Source organism: Gallinula chloropus, assembly GCF_964237585.1.
Source record: "Gallinula chloropus genome assembly, chromosome: 16".
Taxonomy (NCBI): domain Eukaryota; kingdom Metazoa; phylum Chordata; class Aves; order Gruiformes; family Rallidae; genus Gallinula; species Gallinula chloropus.
Window position 1 is genome coordinate 9,243,573 of NC_140101.1, and position 15,998 is coordinate 9,259,570.

At 38.1% G+C, this 15,998-nt stretch overlaps 1 protein-coding gene across 2 annotated transcripts in view; it reads right to left on the reverse strand.

The window, feature by feature from the left end:
- Nucleotides 1-15,998, reverse strand: part of STAU1 (staufen double-stranded RNA binding protein 1) — a 33,254-nt gene that overhangs the window by 7,119 nt on the left and 10,137 nt on the right. Inside the window, exons 3-11 of one of the 2 annotated variants that reach the window (XM_084271651.1) lie at nt 15,372-15,648; nt 14,462-14,586; nt 12,330-12,486; nt 10,607-10,745; nt 9,692-9,857; nt 2,620-2,832; nt 1,931-2,074; nt 957-1,103; nt 73-145 (exon numbers count right to left, since the gene is read on the reverse strand). In XM_084271651.1, coding sequence (XP_084127777.1) covers nt 73-145; nt 957-1,103; nt 1,931-2,074; nt 2,620-2,832; nt 9,692-9,857; nt 10,607-10,745; nt 12,330-12,486; nt 14,462-14,586; nt 15,372-15,564 — 1,357 coding nt within the window. In that variant the 5' untranslated portion in view covers nt 15,565-15,648. Of the gene's footprint in view, nt 1-72; nt 146-956; nt 1,104-1,930; nt 2,075-2,619; nt 2,851-4,185; nt 4,285-9,691; nt 9,858-10,606; nt 10,746-12,329; nt 12,487-14,461; nt 14,587-15,371; nt 15,649-15,998 lie in introns of those variants that run through there. The other variant, XM_084271650.1, reaches the window with a different exon arrangement.

A 15,998-nucleotide genomic window follows, 5' to 3' on the forward strand; every position in this document is an offset into this window, starting at 1 on the left:
CGGCCTGAGAAACATCTCTTACAGTCACACAGGTCCCAACAGGACCACGCTTCTTTCAGTAAGGCTACTTACTAGTTGAAGTGTCTTCAGAGCCTGGCTCAAAGAAGGTTACTTTTCTTCCATCACCTGGTTTCTTCACTGGTGTCTTAAAGGCAAAAGGGAAAAAAAAGCCAAACACAAAATATCCATTTAAACCTTTTTTTCACTCAAGTTTTAAAACTTTTAAGATGTAGGTGATTGGACTAGTCACAATTTTACTGAAAAACTTATTATTTCATAGCTACCATGAAGAGAGGAGCTCAGTGATTCTTCTTCACTGAATGACTTAAACTATCTGCAGACCCATGAAGTGGTATGGTATGGTATGAACACAGGTAATGCAGAACAAGATACCATAACAAAGCCAGTTAAACTAACATTAGCTTCTGGTATTACTGAGGACGACATACCAGACACATGGAAAGGAAAAAAACCTTAAACTCAACCTTGCTATTTTAACTCCCTGGTAACATCTGCTGAATCAACAGGAGAATGCAAGGCCCTTCCTTGCTAAGGAACCCACCAAAGAAAGTTTGTTACAGGCCTATTGAGTGCAACTGCTGCTAAGGCTGTGCAAAACTATTGCTACCACCCAATAACGTGTCTGCAAGCTTCTAAGACCAAATACATCACTTATCACAGGTTCTTTGCCATTCCATAGAGAAGAAATACACTGACTCAGCCTTCTGATGAGACTTTGGTTTACTTGCAACATTAGACTCTCAATGTATCCAAAAAGCACTATTATTTAGTGAACAGTCACTTCAATACAACTGCTTCCTGGCTGGGGTAGAAAGCAGGAATTCACTACACTGAATCACTACACAGATTCACTACGTTGCCCTGGAAAGCTGCTACAGTTTCAGCTCTGCTTTTGCTGTAGTATTAAACAGGGGTTGACTCTGAAAGACTCTTACTTTCTCTTCTGTCTTTAATGCTGGCTTTGGAGGTTGAGGTTGAGGGACTTTGAAACCTAAAAGTTCCAACATATTTTCAGCTGCATTGCGTTTAGCAACCTTTTTGTTTGTGCCCATTCCTTCAGCTGTGTGTACACCAACTTTCACCTGGACAAAAGAGGGAGAAAAAAACCAAGTGATTCTTAAACCCATAGTATGATGATTCACTTCTTAGCGATCTGTGTCTTGAGCATGCCATGAGTCACAAAACAGTTCAAGTGATCATTATTCTAAGCAAATTGTCATTTATATATATATATTATCAATGATCATTTATCTCAAAGCACAAAAACCCCAAAGAGAAGTCTTATAAACAGCTATATATCATCCCCTCACCTTGGCAACAGCCTAAATGCTCAAAGCTTCTATCACAGCAGACAAATATGCCTAGCTGAAGTTACAGGCTTAGCAGATTTACTAACGTAATGGAAGGAAAGCAACTTATCCAGGGCAGGGGAGAGTTCTGCAGAATGCATTTAATTATTAGAGCCTAGTAGATACTGAGTGTATAAAATACTACTGTGCTGCTGGGATTTGCCATGCAGAGTGCAGGAAGAGCCATGCTTTAAAGCCACATGCAACAACTCAAGAGAAAGAAGGAAATGAAGGATACCCAGGTTGGTGTTAATGAATCCTACATTACAAAATATCAGAAGCTCAGTACCTCTTAACAGAATATTAATATTCCTGTTAAATAAACATTAGGTACAACAGACTCCTAGTACCTTATGCAATTTTTTAAAAAAACATGATTTAGATCACTTTCCTTGAACCTTTTTTTTTCCTTGAATGTAGCCCACTAAACACCATCTTAAATTTCATGGAAATTTGGTCATAATTCTGCTATCTTTGTGCATCATCATAAGAACCTGGTTACCATAAGCCAAAACAAAGAGACAGACATGCAACTTGATTTCTCAGATTAACATACAAACCTGCATAACAAACTCCCTGCGCCTTGGAAGACCACGTTCTGTGATGAGCATGTACTCTGGTTCCTTCTCTTTCTTGGCCTGCTGTATCTGGGCAAGTCTGCTAATGGGATTCATTCCTTGACCATATTCCGGACTTGTTTGCAGCTATGTAGAACAATGTGTAGGAAATAAGCCAAGATTTGTGAATATTTGCTTTAACACACAAATGCAGCATGCCACTGAATTAATTCATCTCTAGAATTCAAAACCACTGAGAGAAAAGTTGCTTCATGAAACACTGTCACTGTTTCTTTGGGTCTGCTCTTGCAGTTGACCTCACACACCCTGCCACTGGAAATGGTTTTACATTTCTTATCCTGATACACTAGGAGGGACAGGCTTGCAGGAGAACCTGCACAAGTGAAATCATGCAAAACCCAAAGCTGTAAAGTCTAAGGCTTGAAAGTCAGAGCTTGATTTTTCTGTGCCACTCATTCTTCCGCAAGTTCTCTCTTTCATCCTAAATTTACTGATAACTGTTGTAAAAGTGGTGCCAGAGCCCCACTGTGGGAGCTAAATAGCATTTCATTTGTAGCACCAGACTGCCAATAAAAGCTGAGCAGTTGCAGAGTGTTTATAATTAATTTAGGAACTCCTCTCATCTGATAGTTCTTTGGAACAGCCAGATTTCCAATCTGTTTGTCTCTTACCTTCACTATTGATTTCGTTTTCTTTTTGATTCGTGGCTTCATTTTCTCAACTGTAGGAAGGGGTGGCAATTTTTTCAGTTCTTCTAGGACTGCTATGGCAGCATTTTTCTTTGAGATCTTCTTGCTCTTTCCTTCACCTTCACCCATGAATTCTCCAACTGACACCTTGGTTACAAAGCTCTTCATATGAGGAGGACCACTTTCCTTAGTCACCTGTTTCAGAGGGAAAAACTGAGTGAAAGCGTGATAAACACTTATTAAAAATGGTAGGGCACATTGTTTATAGCAAACTTCTCTCAAGAACTATGGATAAAGAGGCTACAGATTCCCATACAATACAGAAGATTTAAGTCATACTCTAACATAATCCCACCCAAATAAACATATACTCTAAAAAGATCAGATGCAGCAAGCAGTAAACAGTGTTTACATATAAGTCATTAACCTATCTTATTTAATTTACAGGTTTACACTTTCAATATGAAAATATGACTATTTCATCAGTGTGTATTTCCACACAGTTAACATCATCTTGTTATATACAACATCTTATGGCAACAGAACATTACAGAGAAAGCAATTCTTTAGGATCCAGCATTTTAGTTCACAGAAATCAATGATTCTGGAGACGTTTAAGACAGCTGCCTACTAGAGTTTTAGTCTTTTAACTCCATTCATAGCACATCACACCTCAAAATATCCATCAAGTCAAAAAAAGTACAAATGAGTTAAGAACTTCCACCCACAACTGGCTTTGTGTGACAGTATATTTGTACCAGTATATTCTACCAGTGATGCTCAGGCTAATCTGCAATAATTGAAAGTTTCATAGAAAATTTCACAGAACAGTTTCAGAAGCAATTTAGTTACACACAATTGTGTTTTCTTACTCTAATAATTTGGCTAGTTGACTTCAATGTTACTTCTGCCAGCTCAGGAAAGCAGCACAATCAATTAATATTTTACTAAAAAGAGAGATGCTCCTATGGAAGCTACTGATTTAAGGTAACTAAAACTATCAAGGAGAGGCAAAGAGGCAGCAAGCAGCCAGGCCAAAGGGAAAGGAAAGTAAGATGCACATGAGGTCACCTCATGGCAAGAAAAGAAACCTATTTGTGAGATTCTGCAACTAGTCCACATCAGTGCTTAATTAAGCAAATACTTCCATAAATGTATTTCAGAGTGAGCTACACTCCTTTGCCTTGACTCTGCATTTCAATGCCCTAACCATTAACGTGGGCTTGTGTTTTGTTTCCTCACTTGTAACACTTGATTTTTTCAAAAAAGCTTGGAAAAAAAGATTGCACAGACAACCACAGCGTAGCTGTTCACTCATGTTCTGGTTTTAGTGCCTGAATTTGTGAACAGGTGGGGGTTTTCCTTTTGTCTTCACTTTACCATATAAACTCTGAGACAATCAGGGTGACTGTCGAAGGTAAAAGTGTATCCACAACTAACAAGACATTTTAAAAGTCAGTTGTTTAGGTTATCTAGAAGAGACTTGACTTAATGTGTACCCTTAATATTCTAGCAAAAACAAATCTAGAGCTTGTAAAATAAACATACCTCAAAATTCACAGGCAAGTTCCTTTTAAGTGCAATCTCAAAAACTTGGCTTATTTCAGATTTATTGAGATTTTCATCATCTGGTTCTTTTCCGTTAACCTAAAAGAAGCATACTCTATTTAAAATAAAGATCCTATTAAATTGAATTTTATCCATCCTAACAGTTCACTGAACTCTCAGAATTTCAAGTAGTCTAACCTTTACTGTGATTGTATGTGAACGTGTAGAAATGCACCACACATACTACAGAACTGAAACTTAGGAAGCTCGTTTAAGGTGTATGTGTAGAAGCTTGCAAACCTTCACAGTTTCATGTGCTTGTTACAGGAAAGAACAAATGGAAAAAGGGCCAATAGGTTAAAAAAAATAATCTATTTATATAACACCAAACTATGTGTTAAATGAACTGATTTCCAAATGGAAGTACCTTTATGAAATACAATTTTCATATGCTGATTGGACATTTGTACCAAAAGCACTAAGACAGTATCAGATAAGAGAAAGGGCAGGAAAAATAAAGATTCTGAGAATGGGACCAACATGAATAAGGGATGGCTAACTAGACCCTGGCATAGTCCTCTCTTTTAGCATGCTCCCTTGTAAGTGCTTCATCTACAGAATTTTTTCTCATCTGAAGAACATACTATCAGGAACTTGCCTTAAATCAAATGGTGTACATCTCTGAGAACTTACACCTGCTAGGAGGACAGCAGTGCCAGGTGAAGCTTACCTACAGGCACTTCTATGTATCTCCAGGTAAAATTCTGATTGTGATTCCAAAAATGTCTTCACTGATGTTGGGATCAACATGAACTAAGAGGCATGGTAACAGCAACAGAGAAATTTTAAGACTAAGTGTCCAGCAGTGATATTGGAAAGATTATGATAAAGATGAATAGCAACAATTTCACCAATTATATCATGCCACAATACTAGTTATGCAACCAGGTAACAAAACCAATATTAATATTTTATTGGAGCAGCAGAAATATGCTAGAGAACTTTCATTGATTAAAAATATTTCTGATGGTAAGCAAGCACCCCCAGTGTCCAATACTAGATTAACATATGAAGGAAATTTCCCCCCCCACCACCACTTAATGCAGCCTCCTCCCATCTCAGAATAAAATATGATTATAATTAATCTGTGGTTTTCACTCCTCCCACTGTCCCAAAAGGTTTCACACTGTTCTTACGGGTCGACCTTGTATTTCAGGCTCGAGCTGTGACCATTTCAGAAGGACACCTATAGCCCAACATCCCTCTACAATGACAACATCTGGTACTGCTGAGCCCAATACTACTACATCCAGTCTCCAACCTCTACATACAGCAGCCTTGAGGGCTGTGAGCAGAGGCTGGAGGATGGCACCACTCCTGTGCAGCAAGGTGGGTGTGCTGTGCATTAAACACCCCCACGGGAGCAGCCCCGCTGCCCCGCAGCAGGAGGCACAGCGCTGGCAACCCCCTGATTGAATACAGGAGTCAAGTTCTCAATCATCAGATTCAAAAACCTATTTCAAATGTAACTGGTAAGTTCAAAAGGAATAGCAGCATACACCCAGCAAAAAAATATGCCAGCATCTTCAGGGATGATCTGTCACCTCCTTTTTGCTGTCAAAAAATTACTTTAATTACAAGTATATTTCCCCCCCCTGGTAATTTCAGATTTATTCAGATTCCAACATTTTTCCTTGCAAGGATGACCCAAACTTCTCTTTGTTGGATTAGACTTTCCCTATTTAATATCCTTAAATAAACACTGTGGAATTATTTGCTATATTACGGTGTATATTCTTGACATATTCCAAGTCTGTTCACACAGTGCAAAGCACAGGTACTTTGGTTCAATACCTTTATCTAAGAGTAAATTAATAGCAAAATAATAATTTACAAGCAATAGCTCTTTTACCAATTACTTGCCTCTACTTGAGCTCTGGATTGGTTTATTGTATGAATCAAAAATAATCATACCCACTCTCTGCCTCCTCTTTCCTTGCACACCTCCAGGCAGAAGACCTACCAAGTTTGCTTTTAAAGTAGTCTGCATGCATGCAGACTAAATTCTCCAAGGAATCTATGCCTCTAAATCAGACTAAGACTACAAATAGAAGCATTTACTACTCTTTGCTTTCATGAAATTGTTCAAATCTCTCTCTAACATATGAAAAAAACCCCAAACCCAGTCACAAGGGGCAACAGAAGTGACAGATTACAAACCTCCCAAGCAAACTCCAGAATGATATATTCCTTTAAGAGGGATTCATCCTTTTCTAGGAATTCTTTCAACACACACTTCTTCAAATGCTGCTTATAAGGAAATGATGAAAACCAGTGGCACTGCTGACTAGAACAACACTGATTTCAACGTAGTTACCAGTCTGACCATTTTCTTCCACGTTAAGTGTGTAACAGGCAGCTGATATTTATGAAATAAGTTGACAAAAACCATAGAAGCAATTCAAGTTCTAGTATCTTCTGACATGAGTTTGAATTTCTGCCTAAGAACTGTCCTAGAAAGCATAGCTTTCTATGTGTTCTAAGCTTTAAACTGATGCTTTAGCATCTCTGTCTTTGAATGAACAAACTAACTCAGTGCTGCAACTCTGCCTGTCTCCCCTAACCCCAATCAGAATAATTTAGATGGGAAGGGTCCTTTGGATGTCTCCTACTACAGCCTCCCAAACAAAGCAGAGCAGACTTGAAAATTAAATTGGGTTGTTCAGGCAGGGCTTTGTCCAGCTGAGAACTAATATTATTCTTTCCTGCCACTTGCTTCTAGATTTGCAGGTTGAGGTGGTGTGGGAAACGGTACTTCTTACCCTTAAAGACTAAACATTTTATTCAATGATTTCTTCTTAAGCACTGAATATTTTTTAATTTAAAAATACAAGAGTAAAATCCTGTAAATACAAAATTGTGTAAAACAAATAAATACATAAAATTTAGAAAATTACCCACCCCCTCAAAAAACCCGAGAGTTTAAGCTTAAGCATATTCTTTTTATACAAAAGGGATACACAGAAATTGCTACATTTAAAAGCAGAATTACCAGCAACATCAAATGACAGGTAGGAAGCATCAGGATTACGTCTGCTTGTGAAATCTTAATTTACCTCCATTGTATACACACAAGAAATAGCATCTTATGATCTTACACTCCTGTATAGCTCAAGGGCCTTGCCTCACTGAACACAGGAAGGAACAGTACTCAGAGTGGTAAAACCTTCCTCATTTTATCTCCCTCTTGTCTAGTGCAAAATGCTGTTAGAAAAACAGCAATTCCCTCACATGTTCCTAAAGCTACAATATTTGAAAGCCACAAATATTGATGAACATAGCATTTAAGTACCAAACTTGAAATTAAGATCTAATTTATCCATGTACTACTTATAAACCAGCACTCTGTTCAGAGGGTAGCTCTTACACAGGGCTGCATTTCTTACTGTTCCTTCTGTAGGCAAGTCAAACACAAACAGAACAATAAAATGACAAATGCATGGTTCTCTTAAATGTTTGAATGACTTGCCCAGCGTAGGTATAGCAGTGTCAAGACAGCATTCAGCTCCCAGTGAGACTGCAACTGTTTTATTAGTAAAATAATTCTCCCTTTTGCAATCTCTTGCATCATTTACAATAGTACTTCTCTTTTGTCAAGTAAGAATGGAGGGAGAAAAGGAGGAGGGAGAGGGAGGAGTGACTCTTGTTTACTTCCTTTCTCTCTCAATTGACACCCCTTACACTGAAGAGACTTATAGAAAAGGGTATGTGGTCAGGTAAAGACGACTGTTTGTTCTAAAGACAAAATTACTCCACTTCAAACACAAGTCTACAAATAGCAAGTCACTTGTATAGAAGCATTTCTAAAACAGTGTGCAGAAAATAACTTAGTTACATGTGATCTTACTTTCTGCAGAGTTGAACTCCCTGGGCCAAGCACCCAGAACTTTGCTACTGAGGTGGAAAACCAGCTGATGACTGTAGGTTATCTCCAATCAGGGTGGGAGCGACAGGAGGATGTAACGCATCACTGACACAGAACGGGAACACTCAGGAATCTGAGCTTTCCCTGCACTGAAGGAGAACATCCCACTCAGGGTTGACCCCTCCTGCATGAAGACCTCCAGTTTGTCCCTGTCCACACTCTGTCTATCACTAGTTCCAGAATTCAGTGCAGAACTCATCTCCACTCCTTCGGCGTCTATTTCCAGCATCACTCTCTTCCCCAGTAGCATTTGTAATCCCTTGACTTCAAGTAACCTCCATCATTCAGTCATCTCTACTCCTCAAGGAGAGCTTTCTGTTACCTGAACCACTACAATCTGTGCCTTCTGGGCCTCTTCCCTGATCCCCAAATCCAGTGCTTTTGCGTAATTACCTGGGCAATGCTCTCTCCCCACCCCACACACAGGAGTTTTACAACAATGTCCCTTCACAGCACATTTTCTCAGTCCTCTTGCTCTGCTATTCCTGGTAGTTCTGAGCTTGTTTTTTTCACAGTCTGAGAGCCCCCGTTACCTTCTTGCCCAATTCTTTGTGCTCCTCCTTTCTCAGCTCATGCTTCCCTGATAGTAAGTTACCAGTCTAACCTCCACTTCCCATTCCTCACCTCTCCAGCCATGTCCCTGTCACTCTTGCTTCAAAGTTTATATTGCATGGTCTCCTCCTCAACACAATCTGGGTGCCAGCATGAAGTAAATAAATAGATGTCTTGCTCTTAGTCCTAACATCACACCCTCAGAAATCTGCAGATATAATGAGCCCATAAAGGAAAGACTAAATGCACTCTTTGCAGTAGTCTTTGGACAAAGAGGTCAGCTAAACACATATGGCAAGGGTGCTCGCAGTCAACCAGCCCCAGAAGCTTTGAGTAACTTGTGGTGCACAAAAGACCTTTTGCCCAAGTAGCTTTAAAAAAAAAGCATAAAACCCCTCAAAAAGTAAGAGGGCATTGGCATGGAAAGTGCTGGGCAGCCATAAGCATATGGAGGGTCAAACATTTGCTTCTTATATTTATATCAAAATGTGTGCATGAGTTTACTTCTTCCATGTACTTCCTGCTCTTCCAGAATTTTCAGGGTCCTTTCCAAAACCATATAGGAATTTTGTACAGAAAGCAAACCCATGTCTGATTTCTGTGTTGCCCGTACTAGAATGCAAGGACTCTATTTATACACTTCTTCAGAAGTTTGTATATCATCTGTACCTGATAAGATATTAGTTCCTATCTATGCTCCCAGTGCTCATACTTGACAGAATTCTAGAGCATTGCTGTGGAAAAATACGACAGCAAAAACATTCATATAACTTCCTTTGGGAAAACTCTAGTTCCACATAAATTTATGGGTTTAAATCAAAGTGTTTCTATTGACATTATTAGGTCAACACTACGACCCAGAATTAAATTTCACAACTGTCGTTTTCCTCTCAATTAGGAAAAAAAAAATCTACAATATCTCAGTTTATCTTAGCAATTTATGCTTACAACAGTAAGATTAATTCCCACCTCTGGTTTCTCAGGCAAGGGCTCATTCTGCAGAACTTTCAGTGCTTTAGCAGCTGCATCATGCTTAGCAGCTTGTCTTGTTCTTCCTTTCCCATGAAACTGCTGCCCTCCAATTGAAAGCTCAACTTGATAAAGTAAGGGCCCAACAGGAAATGGGTAAAAGTACCTGCAAAGAGACAGATTTAAATAAACAAATAGTTTGGCCTACAAAGTAAACAGGACCAGGAGTTATAGGCAGACGAATCTCTTGGATATCAGTAACCACAAGGCAGCACTGAAGCACTAGTATAAAAAAAGCCAAATTCTGACTTAAACTTTAAGAGATTTTAGGGAGAGACCTTTGAAACAGAGTATCACCAGTTCCTGCTTTAAATTATCAACACATTTCTCACCAACTAGAACAGAGAAAGACAATGTACCTATTGTAACTTGGTAGCCTAGTAAGCTTTGAATTCTCAATTCCTGCGGTCAGAACATTCTTTAAAATGAAGCTGTGACTTACACAGTTTTAGAAAAAGCTTCAAATTGTTTTCTTCACTTTTGCTTTTACAAAGAAAGGAAACAAGAAATATTTAGCTAATATTTAGCTATTCACTCTCTGAAGTTGGCTATACCTGACTGTCCTCAAAACCACTTCATTTTGGTTCTCACCCTGCCTGCCCCAAAGAAAACAAAAAAACAACAGACCAACCCACACACCTTGACTAAGACAAATTACAGATACCAATGGGGTGTGCTTATCAAAAACTTTTGCCTTACAAGCTGGGTTTGTTTTTAGCTGAATATCCCTTTAAGGGACATGGTATTTTCAGCTGTTTTCAGAAGATAGCATCAAAGCACTCAGATGAAGGGAGAGGAAGTTCAAAGATACACGACTGCAAAGCCAAAAAATGACACAATACAAACAATACGCACCGTGGAGGATAAGTACCACCTCTCATAGTGTAGTTGTAAGTGGATCTCATCCCTGTGTAAGGATCAATAGGTTTGTACATAGGTTTCTTTCCCAGCTTCATGCAAAGTGCGTTTAACTCCACTGTGGGGGTTACACTGTCTAAATAAAAAGGAATATCCAGAGGTGTTTAACTGCACGAGGGACAAAAGCAACCTAAACTCTTACGCGGTCTCAAACAGGTTAAAATGAGCTCAGCTCTGCCCTGTGCAGTATCTTAAATGAACGAATTCTGAAATGCTAATGAACACAAGGAAAATAAGTCTCTATGATGTATATTAAATTAGGAGCCTACTACAGTTGTGACAAATCCTGTTAACAAAAAGCGAGCTTGCCAGGGGCTTTTATCGTTTGGGGTTTTTTAATTTATTTTTATTTTATTTTGCTTTAAACTCGTGAAGTTAGCAATTGATTTCTTTCTACAGCACATCTAGCAACATATTCTGCAGAAGAGAAATTTCTCTTCCCCCCAAAATGCTTCTAAATTAAATCAACAGGCATATCTTCTGCTTCTGTTGTTTACCCGGAATGATCAAACGTTTCTCTTGGTACTCAATGACCGAAGAAGGGTTTTTATGACTCTTCACTTTCCAATTGCAGCTTGCCTTTTCAAAAGGAAGGTGTATTGCTACTGAGGGCTATAAGCATTTCTCTCAGTGCAGATATCGTGTGGATGAAGAATTGACTCACTGACTGTTCTCATTCGAGAGAGCACAATCATGTAAATGGTCTTTTTCTATTGCAGGGCTCAAAAATCAGCGTGTATTCAGTACAGTGTTTTGTTATATGGCAACTGCCAAAAGAAAATGAAATTATGGAAGAGATTCACAGCTAAAATAATTGCTAACTTCCAATATTTTCACTGCTCACTGTAAAAAGAGTTTTTCAAAAAAGAATGTAGGTGATACCAGAATAAAGCTTGGTTTTGTGCCAGTTTTAACCTTTGTTGAACATACTAATGTAATCCTAACAGGTTTGTATTCAAGTGACTGAGAGTTAATGCAAAACAATCACATGTGCAGCTGAGATGTCAAGCTGTTTTACATTTATATATATCTTAAAAGCAATCCCAGTAAAGAAAGATGTTGCCTAAACATAGTCAACTACACCTCAAATGCTTTTATACAAATCAACGTCTATTTCTCTTTAAAGAAGTACAAATGACACAAATTCCAAAGTTCTGATCTAATCCCTCAACACAAACTGAACTTTTCTTTTAAACTTACATTTCCAAAGAAATCTTTATTGTCAAGCTTTTGAATTAGCCTACCAGAATTACCATACACATTCATCTGCCCACACAGAATATTATTCTTTGCTGTGACTGAATTCCTTGTGGGGTCTGTTTTTGTTTGGATTTTTTTTTACTTAGTATTCTTTTTTTAAGAGTAAGATAAAGATCTTTTCCAGGATTCCACCAAGCATTACAAATTACAGTGGGTTCCTCAATCCTGAAAGGCTTGACAGAAAATCCCCTATACTTTAACTTGTTAATATGATTCTTTTTTTATATTGCCTACAACAATCGAAGAGTACATCAAGATGATGTTGACACAAAACCTGACAGTTGCCATTCTTAAAATATGCAGAGTCGCTGTTTTTACTCATCCTTCTGCAACTTCAAAACACATACCAAAACCAGCAAGGTGTATTTTATTATTTTCTTTTAAATGAGCTTGCACACACCTGGATTCTTGCCTTCACTACGAGAGGGACGAGCTGTGGGCTTGGGGAATTTTGTCCCTTCCAAAGCTTTGGCAGCTGCCGCATGTTGCGCTTTTTTAATACTAGTTCCTTCAGCTTCCCAGTGTTGGTCCCCAAGAGTCAGTTGCACTGTAAACACCTCAAAAATAAAAAACATTGCTTTCATCATGAGCGGTTTCAGAACTTACATAAATTTTTATAGACCCTCCTACACAAAGCAGACAAGTCTTTAGCGATGCAGAAGTTGGGAATAGGGTGATCAAAGCTTTCCTCCACTCCAGATTTTAAACACTTTGGACATCCACAGGATTTCCCTGATCACTGAAGTAAGAATTTGACAATAATTGTAGCTGGCAGCTATCCTGCACAATGCATGAGACTACACAGGCTAAAAACCAACTAAAAACCAAGAGACACCACGTGCATGTGGTGACAACTACATGGATCGCTGGTATGCCAACATACCAGCAGCCCTGACATTGCCACTTCTATTCCATGTAACTCAATTCTTGCTTTACTATTGTGGGCTTGAGTATTTTTCAGCTGTTTGCAGAAAGGTAAGTTCACATTGCACCATAAAAGCTTCTACATGCCCAGAGGTGAGCACTAGCCTATTTGATTACAGAACAAAGCTCTGTGGCACTTCTTTTTAAGTATGTGGGATAAGGAAGAGTATATATTGCCCTAAATCTTCAGAAATTAATCAGACAACAGCAAGCCAAGGTCTCTCTGGTAATTAAGTAAAGTTTAATTTCAATCAGAATGAAAACACAAGTGAATATATGCTCTGAATGTTATTCCAATACTTACTATAAATGCAAACCTTGCCTCCTTTGAACACAGGGCTGACATTACACACATTTTGGGCAAAAGATTTTATTTCTTAATATTACTCAATTGGAAGGCAGTTCCTCTAACATACAACAAACACTGTTCCAGGAGTACACCTTATGGAGACAATGTCAGATTAAATAGACACATTCCTGGTTGAGTTTTCATGTATGCCTTGACCTCAGTTCTCATGCAATACAGATTTTCATTGAAGATTAAAAAGTTTATCAATACTAAAACTGCCTTTTTCAGTATTCTTTGAAGTAACAGGAGTATATTTGCTGCAGTCCTAAAAAACCCTGTCTCTGCCTATGAACAGAACACCAAAGGAATTGTACACTACCAAGATTTTGAGACACTGTAAGAGATATGTTATGACATGGGATGCACATCACATGCTGGTCCACCCTAGGCATTCCTACATTCCCACAGTAAGACCCAAAGAGCCTTTTGCTAAAGTAACTGCTCCAGAGTGGATGAATGGTCAGTGCTGTTCAATCATACTGTACTTCAGGCATTAAAGAACATAGACCAAGATCCTTGTTTTCCAACTATTGGGCAATTAGGACAGAGAAAACAAAGCAACAGCAAGGCAGCATTCAGTTATGATGTGTACAAGAGAGTAAACTCTTAAAATTAGGTAGTAAAACTTATTCCAGGCATATCAACAAATAGAGATTTATACCTCACCAACTACATGGACACAAAACCACTACAACTCCTTCTGCAGGCTTTCCTAAAGAAACATAATTGCCATAAGTCTTCTTGCATCTCTAACTAAGGAAGTATATTCATCTTTTAAAGTTGGTGGGATTAATCTCAAACTATTAAAATGCACCACAGGAAGAACACAGAAAATTTAGGGAACAGACAAGATGTAAAACCAAAGCTTAACATCACACTAGAAAGTGAGTTTATTAAGATCATCCATATTTAATACTCTATATATGTATATATGTATATTTTTAGCAAAGACTGCATGAAACAAACTTTGTTTGATAAAGTGAAAGTCAGAGCCATACATCTCCTAATGGAGCTAACAAATAACTCTTAAAACAGCCAAGTAGTTTCAGGCAACAGGTAATTTCAACCTTTATATACTTTGGAAAATAACTTTTTAGCACACATATAACAGCTCCACACTTTCCTACCACCATTATTTTGCTGAGCTTCCCACTCCTCTCTATTGCACTGTATTATCATGCACTGAAAATATATACTTTGCCTTTCCACTCAGGAAACACCACAAACAGCAGCAATAAGACACTTATAGTACTATTTACCTTAGAATGAGCTGGACCTTGCTCACTCAGAAGCTTATACTCAGGCTGAATCTTGTTGAAACGGGCTAACTCATTCACAAGACACATTGGGGTTTTCTCTTTGGGGTTTGCCATGTTTGAAGGAGCTGAAAGATTATATAAAATCAGGTAAATGAACAGGTAGCTAGGAACTCTACTACAATCTTTAATTAAAAAAAAAATAAAAATACCACTGGCTTAACATTTAGCTGCCTGCAATATACTACTACTCAGAAAAGATCTGCTGGAATAGACTGCTCTGCTCATTAGCCAAACTGGCAACAACCTACTGAACTCTGAGAATTTCCCAGCAATGTGAACACCTAAAAGACAGGATCACTAAATGTAATGTTTTAACACAAGCCAGAAGTATGAAGTTAGGAGTCCCTTGCATTTAGCTGGCATCTCATGTAGTATGTTTCAAGGAGCAAATTTCCTAGGTGTTCATCTTGGTCACCTGCTTTGAGTAATTCCAAAAGGTCAGTTAATTTGTTTTCCTTCCCTTATTTTTCCATATTACCTATTTTTAGCTGTTACCTTTTATTCACTCATTTTATTACTGCAATATATTTATCATTAAGCTGGTCATAACAGAACTAATAGAACTAAACAAACTATTTAACACAAGCTACTTGCAGATGTGTGATAGCAATGTTCTAAAAACTCTATGTTGTACACTTTTAAGTACACTTAACTATTACAAACATTTCAATTAATTATTAGAACTTTGTGGAAAAGTACTCTCTGAGATTTCATTCAATACAAGCTACCACAGGTGGATAAGAATTACTTTTAAACTATTTGTAGGTGCAAGACATTAGGAATATATGGTGCCAAACTATAAACACTAAGAATATACACACTTTCTTATATAATAGACACTCAATCTTACCTGCAGCTGCATTGGTGGATGTGACTGATGCAGAGGGTAAAGCAGAATTTTGGATAGGTCTACCTGCATTTTCAGAGGGCAAAGAGCTAGTAGTGGAAGGAATACTCAAAGGCTGTGAGAGAGATGGGTTTTTATTCAATATTTGGCTCCCTGCAAGGGCAGCAGAAGGATTCTGAATTTGAACTTGAGACATGTTTACTTCCAACCAGAGCAAGTCACTGTAGGTAAACAGCTTTGAATGCAGGCAAACTCAGTGTGAGGAGACCAAATTGCTGACCTAAAATGTAAAGATAAAAAAAGATTATACTAAATATTTATATTCTTTAAATAATAATCTATTGACATTATTTCTCTATAAGCTAAAAAGGGAAAAAATGTTCTGCTGTATACAAAATAGAAACAACAGATGCTTGATTGGTCACTTACCCACCCAGCTTTAACAGCATATTTCAATCTGTACACCCCATCATTTAAGTTTCACATTTCTTTCATTTATAAAAGAGAAGTGGTATAGGAGCTTTATTTGTGCTTGCTCATTTAAGATCAACTATCCATATGTTTTCCCCCTCACTGAAGCCACTGAAAAATCAAATCCAGTTACTTAGAACTGATAGCCACTGCTTATGT